The sequence below is a fragment of the Lontra canadensis genome, unplaced genomic scaffold (assembly GCF_010015895.1).
Source record: "Lontra canadensis isolate GAN:19392208 unplaced genomic scaffold, GSC_riverotter_1.0 scaffold41, whole genome shotgun sequence".
Taxonomy (NCBI): domain Eukaryota; kingdom Metazoa; phylum Chordata; class Mammalia; order Carnivora; family Mustelidae; genus Lontra; species Lontra canadensis.
This window is the reverse complement of record NW_022631035.1, coordinates 14,648,821-14,676,524: the sequence shown is the minus strand read 5'-3', so window position 1 is coordinate 14,676,524 and position 27,704 is coordinate 14,648,821. Positions and strand designations below refer to the sequence as shown.

At 53.1% G+C, this 27,704-nt stretch overlaps 2 protein-coding genes across 3 annotated transcripts in view; one reads left to right on the top strand and one right to left on the bottom strand.

Moving 5' to 3' along the window:
- MAP3K3 (mitogen-activated protein kinase kinase kinase 3) overlaps positions 1-21,091 on the top strand; it is a 60,847-nt gene extending 39,756 nt beyond the window's left edge. For both annotated transcript variants that reach the window (XM_032870873.1, XM_032870874.1), the window contains 11 exons: positions 372-492; positions 8,652-8,785; positions 11,685-11,758; positions 13,699-13,766; positions 13,980-14,072; positions 14,669-14,860; positions 15,416-15,564; positions 16,101-16,232; positions 16,544-16,673; positions 17,011-17,188; positions 18,307-21,091. In XM_032870873.1, the coding sequence (XP_032726764.1) occupies positions 372-492; positions 8,652-8,785; positions 11,685-11,758; positions 13,699-13,766; positions 13,980-14,072; positions 14,669-14,860; positions 15,416-15,564; positions 16,101-16,232; positions 16,544-16,673; positions 17,011-17,188; positions 18,307-18,535 (1,500 nt within the window). In that variant the 3' untranslated portion in view covers positions 18,536-21,091. The remainder of the gene's footprint in view (positions 1-371; positions 493-8,651; positions 8,786-11,684; positions 11,759-13,698; positions 13,767-13,979; positions 14,073-14,668; positions 14,861-15,415; positions 15,565-16,100; positions 16,233-16,543; positions 16,674-17,010; positions 17,189-18,306) is intronic.
- A 2,467-nt stretch (positions 21,092-23,558) lies between these two features.
- LIMD2 (LIM domain containing 2) lies at positions 23,559-25,263 on the bottom strand. Its single transcript, XM_032870872.1, has 5 exons — positions 25,158-25,263; positions 24,294-24,388; positions 24,050-24,094; positions 23,822-23,961; positions 23,559-23,746 (listed from the first exon to the last, which is right to left on the bottom strand). The coding sequence occupies exons 2-5, from the start codon at positions 24,333-24,335 to the stop codon at positions 23,587-23,589; spliced, it is 387 nt and encodes a 128-aa protein (XP_032726763.1). The 5' UTR covers positions 24,336-24,388; positions 25,158-25,263; the 3' UTR covers positions 23,559-23,586.
- Between the last annotated feature and the right edge of the window lie 2,441 nt (positions 25,264-27,704).

Here is a 27,704-nt window from a genome sequence, read left to right as displayed (position 1 = left end):
CAAGACAGACTGAGGAGTGAGATTTGGAGGGAGGCTAGATACCTCGTCTATTGAAAGTGTGATGGCAGGGGCACCTAGGTGGCTCAGTCAGCTAAGCCTCTGCCTTTGGCTCAGGCCATGATCCCCGGGGACCTGGGAGGAAGCCCTGCATTGGGTTCTCTGCTCAGCAGGGTCGGGGGGTGTCTACTTCTCCCTCTCCCTCTGCCCTTCCTCCCTGCTTGTGTTCTCTCTCTCTCTCTCAAATAGATGAATATTTTTTTTAAAAAGTGGGAAGGCAACTAAGAGCACGAGGAGTCCTAGGGAAGGGCAAGCAGGCCTTTCTTGGCCTGTCTGCCTAAAGATGGCTCAGCCTTTTTGCTCTTATCTTACAGACCAGTCCCTCTCCCCATTCTGGGGTGTCCAGGCAGGTGCGGATCAAAGCTTCCCAGTCTGCAGGAGATGTCAATACCATCTACCAGCCCCCCGAGCCCAGAAGCAGGCACCTCTCTGTCAGTGAGTATTTCACCGCTTTTTTCCTTTTTATCTAATTTATCTGCCCATGCTTTTTAAAAATCAAGTATTTATTAATTTAAAAAAACACCATCAAACATTAATAGACTATTACTCCGTGTAAGATCATCCTCTAGGCCTTTATTGGGGCGGGGCGGGGAAGGGGTAGAGAAGTGGCTGGGGTGGTATCCTGATGCTCAGAGAGCTTACAGTGTAACAGTGTGATGGCACGACCAAGTTCCTTTTCAAACATGTCTGAAAAAGTGATTCCCTCAAAGATCTGCTGAAGACCTCTGGCAAAGAACAGTCCACTCTCATTTGTGACCATTGTCTCATCAAAGAACTGGAGACCTGAGGTTAGGAATAAGGCCCAACTTTGAGTTTTGACCTCAGACCTCTTGCTTCTGATTCCCGAGGAGTCCTTATGCTTTGGCGAAGATGTTGATCAATAAAACTCTTGGAGAATTAAACCAGGTTGTCTGGGAAGGACGGGAGACTGTTGACATAGTATATAGGATCGGCTAACTGGGAAGAAAGCTATGTAGCTGCCCCCAGGCCTCCCCAGGAAAGAAATCCAAGTCAGTTCTGTGGATTATACCGGATAACCTAGTATCGCTCTGGATCCCATTTTCCAGAGTCTGAGGAGAAAGCCCATGTCCCGAATTGTGGAATTTGTATCAAGAGGCAAGCCTGGCCTTATCAAACATTTGTGTTGAACCTACTGCCCTAATGTGGCTGAGACCCCCGCTGCTGCTAGGAAGACAAGTTCTGTCCACACAGGTAGAGTTGCATCGAACGGAGCTGCTCTCTGAAGATCTTGAGCTGAGCTTGGGGAGTTCTGAACATCACGCTGAGCCTGTCTGTGAGTGAGAAGCCTCCTGAGAGGGTAGCAGGAAGAATGTGTTACTGAGGCACTGACTTTGCCTTGCTGAGTGATTTTTGGAACTTGAGCAAACATGGTATTAAGTGTTGCCAAGCTGAAGATCTGTGTATGAGTTTCATATTTCTCTAGCATTGTGGATAATTGGTGGCTATGTTTTCAATAAGCTGGTAGAGGAGAGAGAGCGCCAACCCCCCAGCAAGGAGGCCCTATCTGGAACATCTCTGGCTCTGGAATCCAGGTGCCCTGAAGCCTAGGAAACTCTGCCAGCTTGGCCTCTGTTCCAGAGTCCTCGGAGAGATTGAGGGGCTGGAGGAAGGCAGCATTGTTCCTTTGTACAGTAAGCAATGAGGGTTGACATGGGGTGGTGATTGGGCCTGCTTCTGAGCAAGAGCCTGTGATTTGTGTGTAGAGGCAAGAGCCAAATGCTGGGCCATTGTTGTGAGGAGCCATATGTGGAATTTCCTTGTCTGAGAATGCTGAGGAATAGGATTTCTATGAAGTAATTCCTGTGTATCTAGAGAACGGCCACCGTAGCCTCCTGGCACACGTAGATCCAGGGTTCTGTCGTTCAGTAAGCAGTGTGTACCAGCCCTTGAGCTAGGGTAAGGGCTACAGTGGAGGCATGTACGATGGGGGCTACAGGGTGGGGTGGGAGGAGGCATAACCGACTCAGCCCAGGACTATGGAGAAGCGCTTCCACAGAAGAGGAAACATCGGGGCGCCTGGGTGGCTCAGATGGTTAAGTATCTGCCTTCAGCTCAGGTCATGATCTCCAGGTCCTGGGATTGAGCCACAGGTCGGGCTCCCAGTTCAATGGAGGGTCTGCTTTTCCCCCTCCTTCTGCCTCTCCCCCTGCTTGTGCTCTAATTCTCCATCTCTGTCTCTGTCTCAGATGAATAAATAAAATCTTAAAAAAAAAAAAAAAGAAAGAAAGAAAACATCAGAGCTGTCACACGAAGGAAAGATTTACTGAGCATAGAGATATTCCTGGCACAGGACGGGGCACCTGCCAGACACTATCACAAAAGAAGGTGGTGGGTTGGGAGAACCATGACTGGCATGGAGTATGGAGGATGTGAGGGAAGAAGTGGGTGGAAACTGCCAGCCTTTCCATAGAGCCGAGAAATGGCCTAGGTTATTTCTAACTGGAATGACTAGGGACAGGCATTCTGTGGAGGAGCTATTTGAACTGGATCTTTAGAGATGGTAGGGGATTTCAGTAGATAAGGATGAAGGGGGAAAGCTTTTCAGCTGTCTGTGGAGATTTCACTTGGCCTTCAGCCTGGCTGATTTAAAGGAGAATAAAGAAGCTGAGAAAGGATCCGTGGGCCACCCCTAAGGAGCCTGAACTGCCCTTGGGCTTGTTTGGTGGGCAGTGGGAAGCCATTAACCAAGGGACCAAATGTTGGTCCCTTATGCCCATCTCTGTTACAGCGCTCATCATATTATCTTACTCTCTTTTCTCTCCCTCTCAAACTCCATTTTTGTTTATTCATGTATTCACTTAGGATTTAATTGGCCAAGTATCAGCTGTGTTCAGGAAACATGGGAAGCAAAAAAGACCTGGCTCCTGCCCCTGTGGCTCTTATAGCTGCATGGGAAGACAAACACTTGTCATGATGAGACTGTTGTGTAATTTATAGGCTGTGACTGAAAGGAGTATGGTGCCAGGAGCATGTATCCTAATTCTGGAGCCAGGAAAGCCTTAGCCTATGATCCGGAGTATGAATGATGCAAAGGGGAAGTAGGGAAGAGAGTGCCAGGCAGGGAGAGCTACACATGTGGAGGCCCCAAGAACAACGAGGCAGAGGAATGGACTGAGGCTGGGGAGGGAGGCAGAAGCTTGTGGTCCATGATGAAGATTTTTGGTCCTTAATGTTGAAAGCAGTAAAAATCCACTCTCTGGCTTTTAAGGTGAACAGGAATAGGTGGTATGACATACTCGGATTAGACACAGTGTGGAGAACAGATTGCCAGGGGAGCCAGAACAGAGCAGAGGGGACCGTGTTAAGCTAATGTAGTCTGGTCCAGGCGAAGAAGACAGAAGTTTGGATTAGGCTAGTGACAGCAGTGGAGAGAGGAAGGCACAGATGGATTTGAGACATTGAGAAGGTAAAGCCAACAGAACATGGTGTTGCTTGGTTCTCAAAGTGTGGTCTGGGAACTTGGGGTGGGGGCGGTCCCTGAGATCATTTCAGGAAGTCTATGATTTGCCTCTTTACTCCATTCTCTCATGAGTATGAGTGGAGTTTTCCATAGGTCACCCGACTGAGGTGATGTCATTGCTCTGATGGCTAATGGAATGTGTGCTTGTGTCTTAGTGTGTTTTCAAAATGTTTGAGCTTTAATTTCTTTGTTTTTTTTTTTAAGATTTTATTTATTTATTTGACAGACAGAGATCACAAGTAGGCAGAGAGGCAGGCAGAGGGGGGGGGGGTAGCAGGCTCCCTGCTGAGCAGAGAGCCCGATGCGGGGCTCGATCCCAGGACCCTGAGATCATTGACCTGAGCCAAAGTCAGAGGCTTTAACCCACTGAGCCACACAGGCGCACCTGAGCTTTAATTTCTAATATAGCGAATATTAGTTGAATAACCCACTAATAAAAGCTCTTGAATGTTCTTGATTTTTTTTTTAAATTTTTAAATTATTTATTTGACAGAGAGAGAGAGATCACAAGTAGGCAGAGAAGGGGGAAGCAGGTTCTCCACTGAGCAGAGTGGTGCTTGATCCCAGGACCCTGAGTCATGACCTGAGCCGAAGGCAGAGGCTTAACCCACTGAGCCACCCAGGCGCCCCTGTTCTTGATTTTTAAAGTATAAAAGGGTTTTAAGAGGTTTAAGAACCACTGTGGTATTGGATTGACTTTGTGAATGTTGCAAGAGCAGGAAGTTAAGTTACTGGTTTATGGATCTGGATAAATGGCCCTGCCTTTCACTAAGACAGTAACGAGAGATGAGAGCCTGGTTTCCCATGCTGAGAAGAGGCAGACCTGATGTTTTAGATCAGTTGAATTGGAGGTGGCTTTGAGACAGCTAAGAGGAACTATCAAATGAACAGGTAGATATATAGGTCTCTACCTCAAAGGAGAGGAAATCAGGATGAGAAAAAAAAATCAGAAATTGTCCAGGTGAAGCCACAGGTCCAGATGAGAGGCCCTAGGCAAAGACTGCAGAGTAAGAAGAAGCCGAGAGCTGAGCCTTAGGAACCCAGGACACTTAGTGGCCAACTAGAGGAGGATGAACCTGCAAAGGACACAGAATAGTAGTGAACAGAGAAACAGGAGAGGGTGGGAGGAGGCCTTACATGGTACCAGCCAGGCTGGAAAGGGTAAGAGACACAACTTGTTGTTTTCATCCACAGTTGTCTGAGTGCTTGCTGTGCTGGGCAGTGTAAGGCCTTGTGGAAGTAGAAGAAAACAGGAAGAGGGGAGAGTCAGTTTTTTAAGTATCAGGCATGAGAAGTCCTTGCAGTAGAAACGGGGTTAAAAGAGAAGCCTTAGCGATTCAACCCCCAAGCAGCAAGAGCAAGGGGCCTTTGCCTTCCTCCCTCCCCCAGCATGAAGAAGCCTATGAGTATTTAGTGAGAAATGGCAACATGAGGGTCATTCAGCCCCCACGGCACCATTTTCAGTGATGGGAAAGTGCAGGGTAGCCCAATCCGTGCTATTTCTTTGAACTTCTTCCTTATACTGAATTGAAAATCTGCCTTCCCTCACTTTACCCAGTGACTCTGGTACTGCTCTCTTGAGCAACACAGATATAAAAATAACATCTTTCATATGACAGGTTTTAACTGTTCGAAACCAGCTGTCATGTTTGTATTTTGTTTGCCCCATCATAATATACATACCTTGAATTTAATTTTTTTTTCAAACCAATTAGTCTATTAAACTAGTTCATGCTGAAAGACAAAAACAAGCAACAAACAAAAACAACAACTAGGTAATGAGTTAACCCAAAAGACCCCTTCAGACAAGGCAGGTGGAATTTCCCTAGGTGACAATGCACTTCCTTATATCTTTGCCTGTAGAAATTCTGCCCACCTTTGAAGCTGAGCTCAAGCACCATTTTTTTCCATAATATGTTGAGTGGTGCCCTTAAGCCACGCAGCCAAGCCTTAAATACAGGACTTGTCCCTGCCACATTCTGACTTCCACTGGGTCTAATGCATCTCCTTAAGTGCCTTTGTCTCTGGTCCTACTCCATCTTGCTCCTTGTCATGCCACCGCAGTCCCACAGTGAAGCAAGCCAGATTGCAGCCCCTAAAAAAAGGGCAGCGGGGGAGTGGAGGCCATCAGTTCTTTCAAGGAGTTTGGCTGTGAAAGAGAAACAGAAACAGAGGTCGGTTAGTGGCTTACAGGAGAGGCAAGAAGGAAGGTCAAGGCTATAAATTAGAGATCTGAGCATGCTCACCGAAGAAGGGAGGCTCAGAGTCAGCTGAAAAGGGGAATGACGCAGGTGCCAAGGTGACTCCTGCAGGTGACATGGGGAGTGCAGGTAGAGGGTGCCTGATGCCTTGGTAACGGGGAGGGGAGGAGGAGGAAAAAATTCAGGCAGAGGAGGAGAGAGTGTTGAAAAGATGAGGTGAGGGGCACCTGGGTGGCTCAGTGGGTTAAAGCCTCTGCCTTCGGCTCAGGTCATGATCCCAGAGTCCTGGGATCGAGCCCCGCATTGGGCTCTCTGCTTAGCAGGGAGCCTGCTTCCTCTTTTCTCTCTCTCTCTCTGCCTGCCTCTCTGCCTACTTGTGATCTCTGTCAAATAAATAAATAAAATCTTTAAAAAAGAAAAGAAAAGAAAAGTGACTTGCAGGGAGCCTCTGGCAGCAGCTGGTTACAGAGCCGTGCGCGGCGCAGACCTCCTGCCCTGGTGCAGTTTGAAGAGCGGAGCCCCCCATCACACAGGTCAGCTTCTTTCACCTCCACCGGGTTTTCCTCCTTGCCTTAAACTCTTCTGTGATGCCGGATGAGACCAGAAACTATTTAGTAGTGGTGGCAACTTCAAAATCAGATGGGAATTTTGGAAGTTGAAACATCCAGGATGTTCTCAGGGTCTTATGGGATGAAATGTTGAGAAGCTCTGTTCTGCACAGCCTGGTCCAGTGGGAGCACACCGAAAAATACTGCTCAGGATTTCCCAGAGTTGATTCCTCCCCCAGTCTCATCTGCCCAGCAAGAGACAGCAGGATTTCGAGAAAATAGTTGATGGCCAAAACAGCTCTCTTTGTACTTGCAATGTCCTGCACGTTAACACTGACCCCAAACCCTAAAACTCCCTGCGGAGGGAACTTCCTGACTGCATCAGCTTCCCGACCGAGTCTCCTATGGAAGGGCTAGAATCGGAGAGCCAGTCTTTCAGCTTTCCGTGAGAGTTTAGCTCGGACTTTGCACTATGGGTTAAGGAGCCAGTGAGGGCTGGCGTGCCCTGGGAGAACTACAGCTGGTCAGCAGCTTCAAGCCCTGGCTTTCTCCTTCTGTGTAGAACACCTTGGTGCAGAGCTGTGGGCTGCTCTGCACACAGGACGATGACTCTGCTTTGTTGCTTCAGCTGCTGCTGATGGGGCCCCCTTGACACAAACAGCCTCATGAGAACAGAGCAAGATCCGTCTGGAATGCTAGGGAAGGGCATCCCAGAGACCTTGCCATCCCCACCACACCTGCCTTCCAAGGCCTAGAGTGAGTTGTCCTGCATAGTACTGTGGTTGTACTATCTATTCCACTGCTGTCTTTGTTAATATGTTACAACATGTCTTTGTTAATAATGGGTGCATCGGTGAGTCTCGCAGCCCGGCATCCTGACCCGTTAAGGTCCCTGTCTCATTTCTTCTTGACGGCTGTTGTGTGTCTCATTAGCCCCCAATTTCTGAATTGAAGATAAAAACAAAACTGAAAATGCTCTGGAGCAGTTCTGCCAACTCCTGGTTTTTCCATTTGCTTCCTCTGATAGCCATTGGTTTGGGGAGACTTCCCTTTCCTGCCCCAAGCTGTGGGCCTGTGCACAATAGCCCCTGGCCCACTGCCCATCAGATAGCAAGGCTGGCTCTCTGCAGGCAGCGGTGTGTACTGGAAAAAGTGAAAGTCTCTGGCTGGAAATAAAAGCTCAGAAAACCTTTGCTATTTTCCCCCAGCCCCTCCTGGGTCTGTAGGTCTGGCCTCATGCAAGCCAGTCCCATCCTACCTGTAAAACCAGGGGAGAGTTCGGTGGCAACTGGTAAAGGAGAGAATGGGTGTCCAGGGTCTTGGATATTTTATCCCAGGGAGGCTTCACCTAGAGAATCCCTGTAACAGACTGAGGGCAGTTCATCCTGTCTGGGGATCCTTTGGACCACTGTCTGGGACTTCATCAGTAAGTAAGTTTTTCTTCCTCTCTAATCAGTCTCTTACAAGAGATACTTTTGGTTCATTCTCTGTCAAATGTGTAATACCTTTTCACTCCAGAGTGTATTGGTCAGGGTTCAGGTGCACAGGGTAGAATCCATTCTAACTAGTTTTGGGAAGAAGAAACTTAGCGCACATCCTGGTTTACAAAGTGATTGTAGAGAAAGAAACAGATTCTAGGTTAAGAAGCCACAGGGCTCCTCCCTCTTCTGTAACCAGGAAGCTACCAGATTCAGAAGCACTGTGCCCCTCTGCTCTGGTCCGCAGCGCGTACATAGGAAGGACTGCATCTGTGTCTTGATGTCAGGAAAACTGGACTCCAGCTGCGGGACCTCTGCTAACGCCGTCGCTTACAAACCAGGGCTTCTGCGACTGTGCCCAGGAGCAGTGGGAGCCGCAGGCAGCCAACTAAATCTCACCCAAGCACATCTGATTGGCTGGACCTTAGGGGGTCTTAGGAATAATAGCTTTTAGCTGATTAACTTCTGAAATACAGGAAGGCATACTAGAAAGTTAGAATGGATCTTTTTTTTTCTTTTTAAGATTTCATTTATTTGACAGAGAGATAGCAAGAGAGGGAACACAAGCAGGGGGAGTGGGAGAGGGAGAAGCAAGCTCCCTGCTGACTCGGGGCTCAGTCCCAGGATCCTGGGATTATGACCTGAGCTGAAGGCAGATGCTTAATGCTTAATGACTGAGCCACCCAGGTGCCCCAGTAGAATGGATCTTGAGTCTAACCCATTTCTATCTGCCTCATAGAGTGAAGGAAATAAATGGAATTCTGCCGAGTTCCTACCTGGTACCAGCCTCTGCACCAGGTGTTTGGTCTGACCTCACCCCCCTCTCTGCTGCTCTCCGCCACACATTCTGGGCTCTGTTGTCAAAGGTCTTGTTTCTGTGCTCTAGGCTCCCAGAACCCTGGCCGAAGCTCGCCTCCCCCTGGCTACGTGCCTGAGCGACAGCAACGCATTGCCCGGCAGGGATCCTACACCAGCATCAACAGTGAGGGGGAGTTCATCCCGGAGACCAGCGAGCAGTGTGTGAGTATAGGGCTCGGGGTGCGCCTTGGCATGTGTCCAACCAAGGTTGTAATGGGGCTTCTCCGTGGGAATGGACAGAACTGAGAGATCTGAACCCCATCCAGTAGCTCCTTTGTAAACTAGGCCTTCCCAGATACGGATGATTCTTTTTAGGGGCCAACTGTTCAATCCTACCGCGAACAGTGTGTAAACTACCAGCCACCTTGGTGTTGGATGAGCATTTGACAGATATTTCCTCTGCTGAGCTGCCCTCAGTGGGCTTCCTGCAGAACCCCACTCTGCTATTGCAACACTTCCTTACAACTGCCTGTGAAAGCAGCAGAGTTTAACCTATGGCCAATCCTAAACGGACAGATTTTGCTGTTCGTCAGCCATGTTTTAGTTTTACTATTTCTTGATGAGAGGTGGGGGGTGTACCATATCCAAATTACACTATAGAAATGCTTACTTTGGGTGAGTTTTTATGATGGTAGCTGTGTTAGTCGTCTGTTCTTACACAACAGACTACCACAAACTTAGCAGTTTAAAAACACCATACAGTTATTATTTTATAATTTCCTTGGATAAGGAACCTAGGCATGATTTAACGGGGTCCTCCATTCAGGGTTACTTCTTCTTGCTATCTGTTGGCCAGGGGCCACTCTGAGCTCCTAGAAGCCACTTTCAGTTCCTTGCTACATGGCTCTCTCACAATGTGGCAGCTTTTTCAAGGCCAGAGGAGAATCTCTTACTTCGGTCTGTAATAAAGATGGAGCCGTCAACTGTAACGTAATCATGGGAGTGAATATGTCACCCTCTTTGCTGTAGTCTTGACTAGAAACAATCAGTTCTACCCTTACTTTAGGGGAGGGGTTTATACAAGACTGTGACTCACTGTGGCAGCCACCCTTAGGGTATGCCCACCCCAATGGCTCACCCATTTTAAGGGCTAACTTTTTAACTAGTGGCTCACTTGATGAAAATGGCATTTTGGCTTTGTGAACTCAGCAAGAGTGAGATCTTGGGCTTCATTGTGAAGTCTTTTCGATAAGCTTGCTTTGATTGCATAAGAGAAAGATCCGCTCTTAAAAATGTTTAGGATTTGGTCTGGGAAAGGTAAATTTCTTAAGAGAAAAGCATCCAATACAAGGGCCAGCACCACCACATGAGGGGGTTTACAGAGAACTGATGCTTATAACTTTTCTTTCCCCTAAAACTCATTCTTAAAACTTTTCTTTCCCAGTGATAGCTAACTTCTATAAAGCATTATCCAAAGTACATAGACTGTGAGAAGCCCTTTACACTGCTGCTTTTATTTCTGTAATTCCTGCTTTCCAGATAAATTTATGTTTAGAGCAGTGACCTGGGGTGCTTTTAGTTAAGGATTCCCTTATTGGGTATTTTACTGACCATCCTTTCTGTTTTCTCTAGCCAGAGCACTTCTGGCCATCAGCTGTGTTAGAGGTGACTTGGGTGTAAAATCTGAGATTGTGAATGAGTTCATTGCTTTTGTCTCTGTCCTTCCCCATGGACCTATATCCTGGTCCCTTTACATCTTTGCTTTACCTGGCTACCCTTGGAAGGTATGGAAGTATTGGACTCCTAGTGAGGACAGATTTTTAGACAGAGGCCAAAGAAGAAATGCCTCGGTCCTTCCCCTTAGCTAAAGTGAATTGTTCCTGGTAACCAGCAATTCAAGATAAATCCACTTAACAGAGACCAAAACAGTGTAGTATAGTGAAAGAATATTCAACTGGGACTTTCTTGAAAAGTGAAACTAAGATAGGTTTATTTTGTTTTTTCTTTCATCAGATTAAGGTAGTAGTTGCATCTGTTTGCTAATTCTTAGAATGAACAAAAGCATGATTCATGTTAAGTTTTTTGGCTTAATTTTTCTAACAAAAATTTTGCTGGCACAATGTAACCTCCTTTACTTCCCCTTTGACTGCTGCGACACTGTTAAAAAGAGGGCCCTTTTTTACAGAAGGCTTCATAGGATTCAGTGGATTTTCCAAAGGCCTCTCTTGAATCTTTGGTGTTCTTCCTCCTTCCTAACATGCCTTTCATGTTACTGTATTTGCACATTCTTCTGTTAACTGGTCTCACTTTTAAATTATGGGCAAGATGAACCCTAGTATTAAATAGGAAGGGGTAATTTGAGTTGGAAACTAATTTTATGAATGTTGTTAGTGAATTCTCATAATTCTGATTTTTGCTTCCCTCTGTAATGTTTAACTTTGGATCTCAGACCATGAATACTCTGATAAGGAATCCACCCAGGCAAAATGAAGGGACATGAGTTGGAGACAAAGCTAACCTGAAGGCTTTTTGTCACCTCATTGACCAAGGGCTAGAGAAACATTTTAACTTACGTAGATACTTACTGCCTCCTTTTGAGAACCAGGAACATTTTTCATCTGTATCAGCTGCATAATGCTAGTTTCGTGACTTGAAACAATTCTCCTAACCTTCCTAGACCTGCAGTGGCCTGTCTATGAAACAAGGGTAATACTTGCCTCTGTAAATTTTAAAATTATGAAGTGTAAACAGAAACATTACAGTCCCACCCATATGCCATGGAAGCCTCCGTGGGGTAGTACCAGCTTCCGTGCTGGGCTCCCAGTGTTCATGAGCCAACAAAATGCCAACACGAGAAGTACCGTCTCTGCTTTGCTCTTTTGGCAGAGCTCCTTGGGATGCTGGCCAGGCATTTTTCTCCCTCCTGGGAAGTTGCCTTTCAAACTACAGGGGAGAATGGTACCTTCCTAACCATTCTTCCCACTGCACAGGCAGAGAAAGGGTACTTTCATATTTTGACAAAAAGGACTATTTGCTGGCCTTGGCTAGGTCAGTGGGCCCTGAGTTACCTAGCTGGGACTGGAGCTGGGGCTGGGGTTTTATTGTGTGACTTGCCTTGCAGATACTGGATCCCCTGAGCAGTGCTGAAAATTCCTTGTCAGGAAGCTGCCAATCCTTGGACAGGTCAGCAGACAGGTATGGGACTGTGACTGCTTTGGGGGCTAGTGCATAGGCATGTTTGGGACTGATGGGCTGAGGAAACAGAGTTAGCTAGTATGTCTCTGATCTAGATGGCAATCTGCAGGTCCACGGTTAAAACATCATGCTTCTGGGGAAGAAACCTCTTTATGGGATGCCTAGCCTTCTCCTTAATTTTTCAAGTACCGTGAGAATGTTATGTTTGTGTAATTAGGTGAGTGTAACAGTAGCTCAAAAGAGCAAGTCACATGCATTAAATGTTTGCTCTGTTATCCCAAGCGCTTTACTTGTTTTTAGTTTCTGTGTAATACATGCTGCTCTTGTGCCCTTGGCCTCATTGCTGTGATCTGGCCTGAGAAGTAGTGAACCTTCAATGTTTTGGGGCAAATATTGAATTCTTACCTGTGTGTTTACTTTCTTTTTTTCTTTTTTTTTTTTTTTTTCCCTCCAAGTGTTTCTGATGGAGTAAGAAACTGGGAGAGAAAAACCAGAAAACGAAATATCCAGACTGCCTAGCTTACCACAGTATCTGCTTGGTGTGTAATCTTGTTCTCACACTTTAGGAGGGAACAAGTGCTGTCTTTTACATACCAAATGGTTCTGTAGAGCCGGTTTACCATCAGCGGGGGTATGTTTAGAGTTGGCTTTGGCACTGATCCAGCCAGTCTCTCACCTTGACCTTGTTATGCCCAATAGCATATTTGATCATGGCTGGCTGGGCTTAGGGCTGGACCAAGTTTGGGGTTTTTTTTTTTCCTTTGTGTAACTGGTAAATTGTTCACATGGGTACTGGCCAAATTTGTACTTTGTCTTTCCTAACAGATCTGCAAACCGATGAACACTGTCTTCCCTCTAGACGTCATAGAGTACAGTCATAGTTACTTGTTGGTGCCCAGTTCATAGCATTGCTTGGGGCTTGCTCTTCACCCAGGGGAGCAAGGAGGCCCAGGTAAAAGTGCCAGGAGCTGCTTCCACAAACCGAAGACTGCCAGGATAGGGACCGACTCCGATTTTGGATTATCTCCTAAGCTTTATGGCCAAGCAGGGCTGGGAGGTGCGGTGGGCCGCAGAACAAGACCGTGGAAGGTCTAATAGTTGTGAAGTAGGAGGCAGCCCCCATGTCATTGCCTTGACCGTTTCTGACCCGGGGCCCTCTCAAAAGGCAGTCTCACATGGAAGGTAGAGGACCATTCCAGTAAATTCTAGGAAAGATAGCTGAGTGTACCCGCTTGATCCTTGGGTTTTGCCTCCGTCCCTCCAATGCTGTTTTCATTTCCTTGGGAGTAAAACCCAGTGACCTGGACTTACTCCTTTGAGGCCTGGCCTCACTTGAGCATAGGGCTTTCCTCTCCTCCTTACAGGATCTGGAGCCACATAGACCCCAGCTCCCCATCAAATATAAGTCAAATAGCTTCCCTTAACCTCTCCATTCCTCAGTTTCCCTATCTCTAAAGTGGGGTGGTGCTTAGTCTGAAAGGAAGATATTTGGTGGTGTTATTTTTATTACTGCCTTGGGCAAGAGATGTTTTGCAACTCATCCCCTGTTACCAAGGTGGGAGGAAAAAGCGAGAAGGCAAAGTGGTGCGCCAGATTCCAAGGTGGAGTTTTCGAGGGCTGGATGAATTGATTCTTCCAGGTCCTGTCAGATTTGGACCTCAGACTCTTAAAGAGAAAGCAGTAGGCCGAACTCAGAAAAGGGCTGTTTCTCTCAAACTCTGTTTCCCTCCCAAACTGTGAGGAAAGATTACACACCAAGCAGGCATTGTGATAAGCTAGGCAGTCTGGATATTTTGTTTTCTGGTTTTTCTATCCCATGTAATGATGCGGGAGGGAGTCAGAAAAGAGAATCTATCTGGAGATCCTGTCTTCTGCCCTCATGGGAAGCTTTTTGAAGTAGGCTGAAGTCTACATTGTGATTTTGTTTTGTTTTTTTCCAGCCCATCCTTCCGCAAATCAAGAATGTCCCGAGCCCAGAGCTTCCCAGACAACAGACAGGAGTTCTCGGGTGAGTTCCCCAGATCCTGGAAGAGCACCACGGGGTATCTGGTTGAAACAGCAGCCATTCTGCTTTTAGTAGCCAAGTTGGGAAGCCAGAACTGTATTTTAACTCTCCTCTGGCCTGCTGCTCTGAGGTCTCAGGTGACATAGGGGCTTAAATGGCTCACTCACACTGAGTTGCCCCAAACCAGCCATTCCTCATCTCCTCTGTCTTACTCAGATCGGGAAACTCAGCTGTATGACAAAGGGGTCAAAGGTGGAACCTACCCCCGGCGCTACCACGTGTCTGTGCACCACAAGGACTACAATGAGGGTGAGTAATGCCTCTACCCTGCCCCCTGCTGGCTGCCTCAGAATGGACATGGGTAGAGCTTTGCCCTCCAAAATCCACTGCCAGCGGCAGGGCCCAGGCCCTCCAGACCAAATGTTTTCTTTATTCCTGAGGAGCTGTGGCCACACTTGAGGCACTAGAGACAGAGGGGAGATGGGTGGAAGGGCGGTATTTGGAAACCAAGATGCTGCCCCTGGAAACACTGTCCTTGGCCTGAATCCCTAGTGTGCCCCATGGTGCTCGCTCTCCAGCGCCCTCTTCTGCCCCATGGCAGCAGATAGAATGGAGCTTCCGCAAAGGTTTAGGCTTAGGAAGACAAACTGCAGCAGTGGATTGGCCTTGTGAGTGATGTGGTGCCGGAGGGTTAGCCCTGTGCCTTCCCTTTGGCCAGAGCTTCCTGAACCATCCGTGGCTGCTTCCTAAAATTTCCTGCTTTTGTCCTGATTCTCAGGGTGCTTGGGACATTAGCCATTCTGTCATGGATAAAGTAAAAGGGCAGATGGGATGATGTGGTTTGCACATTTAGCCCCGTGGCCAGGGGTCTGACTTGCTCTACCCTGGCTCCTGCATCCCTTCAGGCAGAAGAACGTTTCCACGAATACGGCGTCATCAAGGCAACCTCTTTACCCTGGTGCCGTCCAGCCGCTCCCTGAGCACAAATGGCGAGAACATGGGTCTGGCAGTGCAATACCTGGACCCCAGAGGGCGCCTGCGGAGTGCGGACAGCGAGAATGCCCTCTCCGTGCAGGAGAGGAATGTGCCGACCAAGTGTGAGGAATGGGTCCTGGCCAGAAGGGACTGCCCAGGGGGTGCTCAGACAGGCGGCAGGGCAGGAGGCCAGAGGTCCCCTGGGGCTGTTCAGCTCAGCAGGAGGCTGCTGTGGCCCAGCCTCACCACACTGGAAGAGCCTGTGGGTCGGCGGCAGATCCCCTGGACCTTAGGCCTCGCTCCGCTGTGGTGTGGCATGCCACTCCCCCTCTCTGGTCTTTAGTCTCTCTGTGTTTAAATGGACTCCTCAGTCTTTGCCATATTCAGATGTTTAGGGACTTAGGAAGTAAAGGTATCTGATCAATTCAGAGGAGTGTTTAACCATGATGGTAGCCAGTCGTCTGTCTCTCAGGACTCGGACTCAGTGGTCCCACTGATCAGGGAGGGCACTGAGCCTACTCCGGATGGGGGTGGAGATTCTGGGCTGAGAGATGGGAGGGTGCTGGGTGAGCAGGGTCTTGAGCCGGAGGTCCCAACACAGAGCCTCTGGAGACTAACAGAAGATCTCAGTAAGTAATGTACCTGAGCTAATGCTCTTTCCTTCCATTCTCCTATAGCTCCTAGTGCCCCCATCAATTGGCGTCGTGGGAAGCTCCTGGGCCAGGGTGCCTTTGGCAGGGTCTATCTGTGCTATGATGTGGACACAGGACGTGAACTTGCTTCCAAACAGGTCCAGTTTGATCCAGACAGCCCTGAGACAAGCAAGGTACTGCCTTCCCCATGGTCTGGCTTCCAGTTTCCCCCTTAACAGAAATTCCTGTCTCACTGTGTAGATTAACTGCTCAAAAAGCTACAGCTCCATCATTCTTCAAGTTCCCTTGCTCTCCACCCTGGCCATGGCCACGGGGCGAAGAGACTGTGGTCCGAAGAAGCATCAGACCCCCTGGGGGAGGGATTAGGTATAAGGAGCTGAGTTGATGCCAAAGTAACAAACCACCCGCTCTGAGAGGCAGTGGCCAGCGCCACAAAGAGCAGTACCTGCCCACCCTCCCCAAGGGAGGCCTCTCAACCCTCATCCAGGAAGGAGCTTAGCTTTGGAGTTCAGCTTCGAGTGTGGCCTACACTCCAATCTCAGTGAACAAATGCCGCAGTTACCTTAACTCAGTACCTACACCCTTTCTCCCACCCCACCGGAGGCAGACAGACCGCTCCGAGGTCACTTATTAGGGCAACCGGAGCTGATTCCAGGCAGGCAGGAGCGGGACCCTGCAAGCCAGGATAACCCCCGGGTCCCTCCTCTAGGAGGTGAGTGCTCTGGAGTGTGAGATCCAGCTGCTGAAGAACCTGCAGCATGAGCGCATAGTGCAGTACTACGGCTGCCTGCGGGACCGCGCCGAGAAGACTCTGACCATCTTCATGGAGTACATGCCGGGGGTACGTGCTCCTCCATGCATGTGGGACACCCACAAAAGAGGCCACCCTGACCTGAGGCTTATAGGGTGGTTGCACTGTCCAGTAAGGACCGCCTGTATCTGGAGCGGAGGGGCCTCCCTCCTGGATTTCGGTCATACGTTGCTTAAGGGGACCGTTCTGGTTACTCTGCCTGGCTACCCCCCAGCAAAGCCAGGGGCATCGCTCAGGATTGCCTGAATCACTCCTTTGTTGCAATGCTGGGGGCTGGAAATAGCCGTGCCCCCCTCCCTACCCTTTTCTGAGCTGACTCCCTCTGACTCCTGTGGCTGCAGGGCTCAGTGAAAGACCAGCTGAAGGCCTACGGAGCTCTGACAGAGAGTGTGACCCGCAAGTACACCCGGCAGATCCTAGAGGGCATGTCCTACCTGCATAGCAACATGATCGTTCACCGAGACATCAAGGGTGAGCAGGCACGGGCTGTGGGGTGTCTGAGACTTGGTCACTTAACCATTCTGAATTTTCTGAAAAGTGAGACCCTAATTGCTTCCTCGGGATGTTGGTATGGATTGATTGGGTAATTGGGGAAGCCACTTGTAGAGTGCTGTGCAGATGTCGGCCATGGTGGTGATCTTTTTGTGCTATAGGGCGGAGCCAGTGGCACTCCGTGCATGTCATGTCTCATTCATGGTAGTCTCCATCCTTGCCTGCAGCCCCGTGACCTGGTGGGGAGGGGAAGAGGGTGGATGGTAGAAAATGCTCTAGGGCCCAGAGTTGTAGCCTCTGCCCTTTCATGCCTTAGGAGCCAACATCCTCCGAGATTCTGCCGGGAACGTGAAGCTGGGGGACTTCGGGGCCAGCAAGCGCCTGCAGACCATCTGCATGTCAGGCACAGGCATGCGCTCGGTCACCGGCACGCCCTACTGGATGAGCCCCGAGGTGATCAGTGGTGAGGGCTACGGAAGGAAGGCAGATGTGTGGTGAGTGCTGAGGACATGTGGGGATGGCCTCTCCACATCTGGGCTGTCATGACCCTAACTTGGAAATGAGCTGTGGGGGCTGTGCGGTGTGGTGGGAGGAAGAGGAGACTCACCTCTCAGTAGCCAGGCCAGGAGGCAGGCTCCATGAGTGCAGGAACGTTGGTGCCCGCCCCAGCACATACGGCAAGTGCGTTGCCTTTTAACCCCAAATAGCGCCTATCTGCTATTGATGAGAACTTGGGCCATGGAAAACATCCCTAGTGTTTGCTAAATTCCTAACAGAAGCAGCACCAGTCTGAAGGCCTGGGTCAGTCTCTGAATTGTAGCAGGATTCTTTCTTTCCTAGCATTCAGATGGCTTGTGTTTGCTCTATCTTCTATCTATCTTCCTTCTTGTGCATCCTCTGAAAGGGCCTGGAAGTTGTGAGAGCATCTCTTCCCCTCAGAATGGTATTGTGGTGGGCTGAGTAATGGTTCCCCAAAGATGCCCATGTAGTAATCCACGCCCTGTTAATGTTTCCTTATGTGTCAGCAAGGCCTTTGCAGATATGCTTAATTTAAGGATTTTGAGATGGGGAGCTTATCCTGGATTATCTAGGGTGGCTCAGGATAATTGGAGTCCTTACAAAAGGGAGGCAGCAGGTGAGAGTAGATAGCAAGAGAGGGGACAGTGGAAGCAAGAGACTGGAGTGGTATAAGGAGGGGCCATGAAGCAAGGAGTGCTGGCAGCCGCTAGAAGCAGAGCCTCCAGAAGGAACAAGCCCTGCTGACCCATTGACTTTAGCCCAATGAGACTAGCTCTAGACTTCTGATCTCCAGAATACATTTTTGTTATGTCTTATGCTCATGGTAATTTGTTACAGTGGCAATAGGAAACTAACACGATTATCTCAGAGCTCTTTCTGTCCATGCCAAGGGGTCTCTTCCCCAATCTAAAGATTCACCCAAGTGGGTGTAGGTCAATGAAGCCCTTGTAGATGAGGCCTTGGGGACCCCTACAGAGGTGTCAACCCTCAGCTTGCCCAGTCCTGCCTCAGGGTGTTCTGAGAAAGGTACCTCCTTTCATGATGGTGGCAGGTCAGGGAGCCTGGGATGACATGGGATTCTCTCTCTCTCCAGGAGCCTTGGCTGCACTGTGGTAGAGATGCTGACAGAGAAACCACCTTGGGCAGAGTATGAAGCCATGGCTGCCATTTTCAAGATCGCCACCCAGCCCACCAATCCTCAGCTGCCCTCCCACATCTCTGAGCACGGCCGGGACTTCCTGAGGCGCATATTTGTGGAGGCCCGCCAGAGACCTTCGGCTGAGGAGCTACTCACACACCACTTTGCACAGCTCGTGTACTGAGCTCGCAAGGCACACTGTTGCCAGCTGCCCCTGCTGCGGGGCAAGGGGCTACCGAGGGGCTCCGCGAAGTTGCTGCTTCTCCCAGGCAATGCTGTGGACCATGGAGCTCCAGTCCAACCAGCGTTTGTCTGCGCCCCTCCCACCACTGGGGCTCAGAGCCACGGCGGGGTGGCTGCAGCCTCAAGGACTGGGAGCCCCCAGCCTGCCAGACCTGAGAGCTCTGGCATCCTAAGCTCCACGTGGAGGGAAAGGGGCTCAGAACAGTGTGCAAAGCGCTGAGGGTCTTCCCCTCAGGGCTATGTGTTGATGCCGCAGTCAGCACCAAAGCCCCACGGGTCTGGGGGCCCAGGACGGACATGAGGGTCTGAATAGTGTTACTTTCATTCAGAGTGTTATTGTGTTTCTCCTCCATGTCTGGAGACCACCAGGGCATCTCTGGGCTGGATAAGCCCACCCAAGCCTGAGGTAAAGCCCAGCATCCCACAGCCAATGGAAGGCAGAGGCTGGGGCTGTGCTCTCCCCGGAGCCCCCAGGTCAGCTTCGCCAGTCCCTGTCCTTTACCAAAGATGAATGAAGCAAATGTTATGCTGCCTTATTCAGGGAAGGAGGAGCCCATCCTGCCTGCCCCCATGACTCCACACCCCCCCTCCCCCAGCAGGGGCTTTAGTTGTGGAACTGCCCCCACTTGGGGGGGCGGGGAGACCCAGTTTTGTCAATGCAATTGTCTCTGTTTTACAAGTTAGAGTCACTCTTATGCTGTATCCAGTTTCTAAACTGGAGACTGTGTGCCCTCGGGCTCTAAGTATCCCTGTTGTGGGCTTGGGCCTTGGGCTGGATTGGAAAGAGCTGAAGGTAATGGCCTTTGTATTCCTGACCTGGCACCTTTTCCCCCACTGGAGCAGAAAGGAAGATGGACATCATGGTGAGGGGATCTGACCCAGCTGGCTGCCCTGAGCCCTGGGCAGGCTCTTCTGGATAGCCAGGGAAGTCGGATCAGGCTGTCTGTGAGTCGTGACCCTGCTAGGCCAGAGCCCTCTCTGCCTGGTAGAAGGGAGAGCCCGTAAGATGTCACCAACTCTGTCCCAAACTACCATCTCTGTTCCTCCTTGGCCAGCCTCACCCATCCCCGTGAGGTCTCACCTCTTTCCCTTCTTAGAGGAGGAATGGTAGCAGGGGTCGGGGAGCCAGTATCTCCAAGCAGCTTAGAGTTGGCCTTATTTACCTCAGCCTGGGCGCTGGTCTTTTCTTCCGGCCCCTCCCCTCCAAAATGTGCCTATTGCTAGAGCTCCTCCCTCCCAACACCCAGTTTCCTTGGGAGTTGTCATTAAAGGAACAACAACAACAACAATAACAACGCCAGTGCCCAGGGATGGGCCTCTCTGGGGAGCTTGGGATTAGCACCAGGCAGCTCATTGCCAGCCATGCCCACTTCCCCATGGGCACCAGAACAAGCCAAAGCCTTCGTTGTATGTTGACGATGCACTTTTATGAATGTAGTTTCTATCGCTGTTTTTAGCCTTTTCACATCATGTAATGTGAGGCCTTGTACTTGTTAATTTATATCTCAGATCATATTTGATGGTTTTTATATATATCAATTCTAGATTGTTACAGGTGATGGACGCCTCAAGAGAGAGAAGAGAAAATGAAAGCAGCTGGTTTTGCAGGAATGTGTGTTGCACGGTGCCAGCTGGGCCTGAGCCCCTCTGTTTCCATCCTTTTCCCCCAGGGGCCTCTGTCAGGCACCCCAGCTCAGCCCTCTGAAGACAGTGAGCATGTGCTCCTGTCTCCACCTCAGCCCTGGCCCAGGGTGGGGACTGGCCCCTCAACTTGACCAAAGCCGCCACGTGGCAGCTCGGCCTCTCCACGACTCCATCCTGATGGCTGTAGCACTCTTCTTGGGCCCACACCCCCGTCCCCAGTCCCTGTTCCCCAAGAGGAAACAGCACGGTGCGGATGCGACAAGACGACTCTGTGTGTCCCAGCTTCAGGCTCTCACAGAGCCCCACCTCCTGGGGTCTTACCTCACAGGGAATGGGTTTTCAAAGTGAATTTGCAAACAGGCCAACAAACGCTGCACTCCAAAAAAACGAAAGACCCTGATTTTTTTTTGTGTGCCAAAAACTGTGGACATGCTGGCTCAGCATCCTCAGGACCAAGCTGTTGCTTAATTTTAATTTATTGTCTTTATATTAAATAACCCAGATAACAAGTTGTGGGCCTAGGACAGCCTGGGCCCGAAGATTCTAAAAGGCAGTCCCCTGGCAGCCCCAGGCTTGCTGTGAGAAGGGCCGCGCTGCCATTTGCTCAGCATTCCACGGGCTATGTCAGCCTCGGCCAGACCTACGTGGAGAGGCCAGGGCTGGGGACAGTCCACACTCCGCCGCCTTCCTGCCCCTCCTGCCCACCTCAGCTCTGTGTCTGTGTCTGAATTGTGGATCGTGCAGAAGAACCTGCAGCCATAGTTACTGGACTATATCTCGACCGAGGGCTTGCAGTGCAAAGCCAGGCCAGTGTCGCGCATTACTTACAATAAAAGGGATCATTTATACCCAAGGGGTCCTGTGGCAATGCTTCCAGGTGGGGAGTGGAGAGAGTAGGTGTTTTCCCAGGAGGAGCAGGTATGGTGCCTGGTAGCCAGCTTGGGTCCCTCAGCAGAGAACTTGAAATGACTCCAAGCAGGGTCCTAGGCAGGGATGACTGGGTTGATACCTCTGCTAGCTCAGAGGTGGTTCCCTTCTCTCCCCACTTTCAGCTCTGCTGAGGGTGCTTCTGTCAGGATCAGGCTGGTACTGTCAGCCACCCCTGACCCAAGTGTCCCCAGTGGCTGGGTTCTAGAACTTCATGGCATCTAGGAGTCTTCTCAGTGCAGGGACGTCCTCCCCTGAGCCTTGTTCTGCAGGGCAGGGCTCAGTCATCTCCACGAGCCAGGTCTCTGTTACCTTCCCCTGGCCTTGCTCAGAGCAAGGAGAGACTGCACTTGTCCCCATCTGAGGCCTCTGGTGCAGAATTTGGGCCAGCTTTGAATGAGCCTCTCGGTGCCCCTCATGCTGAAGACCCAGGGCCATCTCTGCTGAGAAGCAGCTCTGCTGCAAGGGGCGACGTCTACTTCACACAGCACAGTGGCCCATCTGCCACCAGTTTGAGTACCGACTCCCTACCCTGACCTATGGGCATGGCATCACTTAGGAACTTACGGTCTTCTATCGGGTGCAGTGGCAGCTTGTCCCCCAGGAGTCAGCCCTCTGGCTCCACCAGTTCATGTAGCCCACGGACAGTTTGGGGAAATCAGAACAGATGGGTCTGGGACAGACATCCCGGACTTCCCGCATATAATCCGCTCAGGGTAGGGGTGTCTCAGGGCCTCCAGGTTGGCTTTGCTTGCCCTGCTGTAAACTTGTCCCTCAGAGTAGCACATAAGCTGTTTTCTCCTTGGACTACCTGAGATGGTGACTGTGGCTGTCCTACTCCAGAGCTTGAAAAAGCAAGGGGAAGATGACAGATGGGGAAGGACACAGTGAGCTAGAGAACTTTCAACAGTACTTGCTGAATCTGCTGGTTTCTACCATCCTTTGCTGATTTCCAGGGCAAAGGGGTTCCAGACAAGGACTCAGCAGAAGGGTTCTGCCTTATAGTATACTGAAAGGCAGTGAGGCCATGCCCCATCACCTACTGATGGCCTGACCCTCTTTTTTTTTTTTTTTTTTTTTTTTAAAGATTTTATTTATTTATTTGATAGAGAGATCACAAGCAGGCAGAGAGGCAGGCAGAGAGAGAGGAGGAAGCAGGCTCCCCGCTGAGCAGGGAGCCCGATGTGGGGCTCGATCCCAAGACTCCGAGATCATGACCTCAGCCGAAGGCAGCGGCTTAACCCACTGAGCCACCCAGGCGCCCCTTTTTTTTTCTTTTTAAAGTAAGTTCCACACTCGGTGCAGGGCTCGAACTCATAACCCTGAGATCAAGAGTTGTATCCTCTACCGACTGAGCCAGCTGTCCTGACCCTCTTGTAACCGACCCAAGGCTGAGAAGCAAAGTGGAATTTCCGTTCTAAAACCACTCTGGTTATGACAACACGGAGGCCTGGCTGTTGAAAAAAAGAGCACCCCCTCTTTTTCTCAGGCTGGCATCATTTCCTTCACACCCATCACAAGCCCCACCCCCCACCCCAATCAAGGCCAGGAGTGCTCTGGGCTGACCATGTCCCGGTCACTTCTGCATAAGTCTGCATCCTTCCTGCCACAAAGCCCCCACCCCCACCCACTGCCCCATCAGGCCACATAATACAGAGTCAGAATCTGTTAAAACATGTTTAAAACAGGGTTGATCACAACAGTCAGAACCGGCAGCAACGAGGGACAAGAGGAGAGGAGCGTGGCCCATGCCAGACCCCAGCCAGTCTCTGTGGCTCTCAGCATGGCAGGTGCTTTAGCTTCTGCTTCTTGACTCCGATGGTGCAAGATGGGTCCCAAGCCCCACTGGGCATGCCCCGCCTCTTCCATCAGGGGAGGGCGGGGATAATCCACTTCCCCCTCCCCACCCTACCCCCAGGGCCCTCGTGGGCATTCTGTGAGGCCCAGCCAGGGCACGCTGGCTCTCCTTCCTCCCGTCTCCATGGCTCAGAACCAGGCTAAGGGCAGAGGTAGATGGGGAGACATGGGGGCCCCAGAGGGCCCCAGGTGGCAGTGAGGGAGCTTGGGACCCTGAGGGGGCATGGTGACTCCTTGCTGGAGAAAAGGCACCTAGAAAGGGAAGCTGGGCCTGGGGGCCTCCCAGGGGGCCAGGGGTGAGGTGGGGTAGACTGAAAGAAGTCAGAAGCAGGGTGGTGAGCAAAACCCAATCCTGGTTCCCAAACGACCCCCCACCCTGGCCCCAGGGAGAATGAAGGAACCCTGGAGCTGAGCCCTGCCCCCCAACCCTCTGCCTGAGCAAGATGGCTTTATCCCCATCCCACCCTGCCCCCCAACCCAAGCCCAGGTCCAATCTCTTTCCCACCCTTCCCACTGCCCCTCTCCAGGCCCTCTTCTACAGAGACAGTGGATGGCAGAGGGGCCTCAGGCCGTCTTGGTGCCTGAGTCCACCTCCTTGTGGGCCCAAAGCTCCTTATGCTGCTTCCGGCCGAAGCCCTCATCGTAGTTGCCTTTGCTCTTAAACAGCTGCTGAAAGTGGGGTTTGCAGTAAAACTCCCCGTGCAGTGCGGCGTAGCTGCCCAGGCTGCAGAAGCAGAACAACCGTGGTCAGGTCAGGTCAGGGCTGGCAGGCGAGGGCAGGGGCAGGGCAAGGGCGCACCTCAGCTTGGTGTGACAGTGCTTGCAACAGAAGCAAGAGTTGTGGAAAATGAGCTTGTCGGCCACCAGCCGCTCCATGGGGTACACGGTCTTCTGGCAGGCGGCACAGCTCTCCTTCACCTGGGCCCGAAGGCTGAAGGACTGTTGCGGGGACAGAGTCAGCCAGGGAGGGGCCTGACCCATGCCCAGTCCTTCTTCCCCCCCAACACTCCACTCTCAGGGCCCCTACCTTGGAGCGCTGGACAGTGCTGCCGGCACCGCTGCCTTTGGCTTCCTAAGGGAGAAGGCCAGTCAGGGCCAGGTCGGAGGGATGCCCCAGACCGTGGCTGCGGTAACCAACTCGGAACCCAGGCACTTGGCGGGATGGGGGTGGAGGGTCGGGGCAAAGGGTGACAAACCTGCCGCCCCTCACCCCTTCACCCCAGGCCAGACGTCTGAAGGAGAGGAGCCCTCCCGCCCCGCTGATCACCTACATGAGAGGGGGTGGCCTGGGCGGCTTCTGCAGCCTGGAACATGGCTCGGTGGGGGTGATGGAGGCCCCAGGTGGAGACGCGGCACCCGCTGGGTTCTGCAAGGGGAAGTCGGTCGGTCGGGCCCCACAAGCCCTTCCCTAGCCTGCAGGGTGGGGTGGGAGTGTTTACAGGCAGGGGGCTGGGGGGCTGCGGTTGGGACTTTCCCTAAGTCATTTCCTGTTGCTCTGGGTCTTGCCACTTCCGCCCCTCACCCACCTCCCCCTTTCGCCAGCCCGCCCCCCACGCTGCTCCCCAAGGGACAGAGATCCCTGAGTGGAACCATGTGTCGGGGGAAGAACAGAGTTAGCCGGGAGCGGCCGGGGGAGGGGGCGCCGCGCAGCCGCCGTGGGTGCCCTGTGGCTCGGGACCCCGCCTGGACTAGGGGAGGTCAGGGGCAGGCGGGCCGGGCGGGGCTTCGGTGAGAATCCGCTGGCCCGGCCTGACCCCGGCCCAACGCTGCCGAGGCCGCCGGTGCCCCCCGCTCGGCCGGCCCAGCCCCTGGACAGCGCTCCCGGGGCTGCGCGCCCGCCCCGCCCCGCACACCCGTCGCCCGCGCGCCCCGCTTCTCGCCCCCGGGCCCGCGAGGACCGGACCCCAAACCCGGGACCCCCGCGGACGCAGCCAGAGGGATTCGGCTGCGTCCTCGCTCGGAGGCCCGCCCGGGAGGGCGGCCGCTGGCCTCGGGGTCCCGGGCGAGAGCGACGGGCGGGGGCGCTGGGCGTCGGGACCCCGCGAGCGTCGGTCCTTGCGCCCGCACCCCCACCTCGGCACCCGGGTTTGCGAGACGGATTCAGGCCCCCTCCCCGGCCCGCCCGCGGGTCTCACCGGGGCCCCGGCCTGGGCCGCGGGGCGGGGGGGGTCTGTCTCCGGGGGGCGCCTCGGGTGCGAGGAGGGCGCGGGCGCGAGCTGCCGCCGCTGCCAGTGGTCCCCGAGCGGCCGCCGCCGCCACCGCCTTATCGCGGCGCCGCCCCCGCCGGCCCCCGCCCCGCGCCCGCCCATTGGCTCCGCCGCGCCCGGAGCCGCCTCCGGGGCCCCGGCGCCGCCGCCGACCCCCTCTGTGCTTTGTCTTTCCCTCGCTCTCCGTCCCCTGCCTTTGTCTGCCCCCCGCCCCGACCCCGCGCTCCGGGCACTCGCACCGTCCCCGCGGGCCCCGCGCTCGCCGGCCTCGAGAAGCCGGCAGCCCCGTCGGCCCGCTCCGGACCCAGGCAAGGCCCGGAGCGGGAGTGTATCACACGCCTCAGGGCGACGACGAGTTCAGGTTGAGACGCCTGGGGTCCCGGGACGAACGGCGCTCCCGGCGACGCCCCTGCGGCGGGAAAGGATCACTGGGGCGCTCCAGGGCCTTTCGCTGCCTCAGTTTCCCCCGGTTGGCCCTCGTGCGGGCCCGGCGCTCCGTGGGCCCTGCGGTTTGACAGACCCCGCGGGGGCGGCCCCGTCCGGGATCCCACGCCCCCTCCCGCCGCTCAGTCCTCCCGCCGCCAGAGGCCGCCCCCACTCGGCCGCGGGGGCAAGAAGGTAGCGGCGGCCGGCACGCGGTCACGCCACGCGAGGCTGCGAGGCCCGGCGTCCGCGTGCTCTGCCCCCAGGCTACACGAGGGGTCCGGCGGGACCACCACCCCTCAGCGCTTTCTCCTGCGACCCCATAGACAAGGGCCCCGGGAGGCTCCAAGGCCCGCCGTCCTGAAGCGTTTCTGTGGCGGGTTTTTGCGGCCGTAGGAACCCCCGGTTCCTGCGGGCGGGCGCGGTGGCCTGCGAGAGGGCACTCCCTCCGGGGACAGAGATTTCCATCCTTCAGACAAGCGAATCTCGGCGCACCCTAACCCCACTTAACACAAGGGAGAGGCCTGAGCATCCGAAGTGCCTGGTTCCAAGGAACAAAGCGAGAGCAGCAGGGCTGGCGCCAGAAGCCGCGCCCCCCGCCCCTGGCTCCCTACTCCCTGCCCCTCTGCCCGGCGGCGGCCGCGGCCCCAGCACCCCCCACCCCCCGACAGGTCGGAGGCGCCCAGGAGGCAGGTGACCGGCACCCACTGGTGGGGGTAGCGCTCGGCCGTGCTGTGCACGTGGGGCAGCGGCTTCCTGGAGGGATCTCTGCGGAGACCCGGGTCTCGTTCGCCCCAGGGACTGGCGGGCTCTGCCTGCCGTCTGGCTGGAAGCTGTTCCCAAACAGCCCTAAACATAGCTTGTTCCCACACTGTGGCAGGAATAGAACTAGTGGCTCCAGAGCACGGCCCACACGCGCGCCAGGGAACGGAACAACTCAGCGCCCCCGTGCCCGGCGGGCGAGGCCGGGGAGGTGGCAGGCTTCCCCAGCCCCGAGTCCGTTCCCTCGGCTCCCGCAGGGCCCCTCAGGGCTCGCAGGCGGCGCTCAGCTTTTCCTCCCCAGCCTCCTGCCCCTCCCTGGAGGAAGATTTACGTAGGGGTGGAGATGCAAGCCCAGGACTCCCCGGCTGGGGTGTGTGTGTGCGCGTGTGACACTTCTGAAATTGTGTTTATGTGCATCTTTCCTGGCAGTGTGCACAGCGGCCACCAGATTCTCCAAGGCGGCTGCCCTGATGCAGAAGGTGCGGCCCTCCCCGGCACTGGGAGCACCGAGAGCATCGGGAGCAGCAGGCAGCCTGGCCCCCTCCCCTGCCCAGGACGAGTCTGCAGGGGCAGCTGCGCAGCCCCCACAGAAGCAGCAGCTTGGGCCCGGAGTATGAGCTGACCACAGGTGAAGCAGCTCAGAAGGAAAGAAAACAGGCTGATAATGGTGTTGAGAAAAGGGAACTTGAGGTCTAAAGAGAAGATGATCTGGGCAGGGGTTAGGAGGAAGGCTGGAAACAAAGGTGACCTGGCCTCCCCACTCGGCCTCACTGTGGGTATCCATTCCCTCTACCTCAACCCTTTGACTGCCCAAAGGAAGAGGGATTTTATTGATCGTTTTTAAACTGGTACTAAAATTTCTGAGGGAAGGGAAATTGAGAGCATTTGAGGGTTCAAAGCAGCTTTAGAGAAGAGGGAGGGGCACTTCCTTAATCTGACATTTTTAGTGCCTGAGCCAGAGAAGGGTGCCTCACCCCTAAGGGACCGGCAGGGGGGAAGGTGCCCATGCAGGCTGGGAAGCACCATGGAGACGGAGGGTGGAATCACCCCCTTGCCCAGCCTCATTGGCCACCAGCCAGGATGACAGAGAGGGGACAGATCTGGGTCTTAGGTTACCTGCTCTTTGGGTATTAGTTCCAGGGGTAAGGAGACACTGCAAGTCATGTTACAGAACAAAACCCCCCCCTGCCAAAGATGAGCCTCTTTTGCCTCCACTCCTAGTGGCCTCGAAGTGGGGCCTGCGGAAGGGCTAGTCTTCGGCACCTAGACATTTCCAGCCCCAAAGTGGTT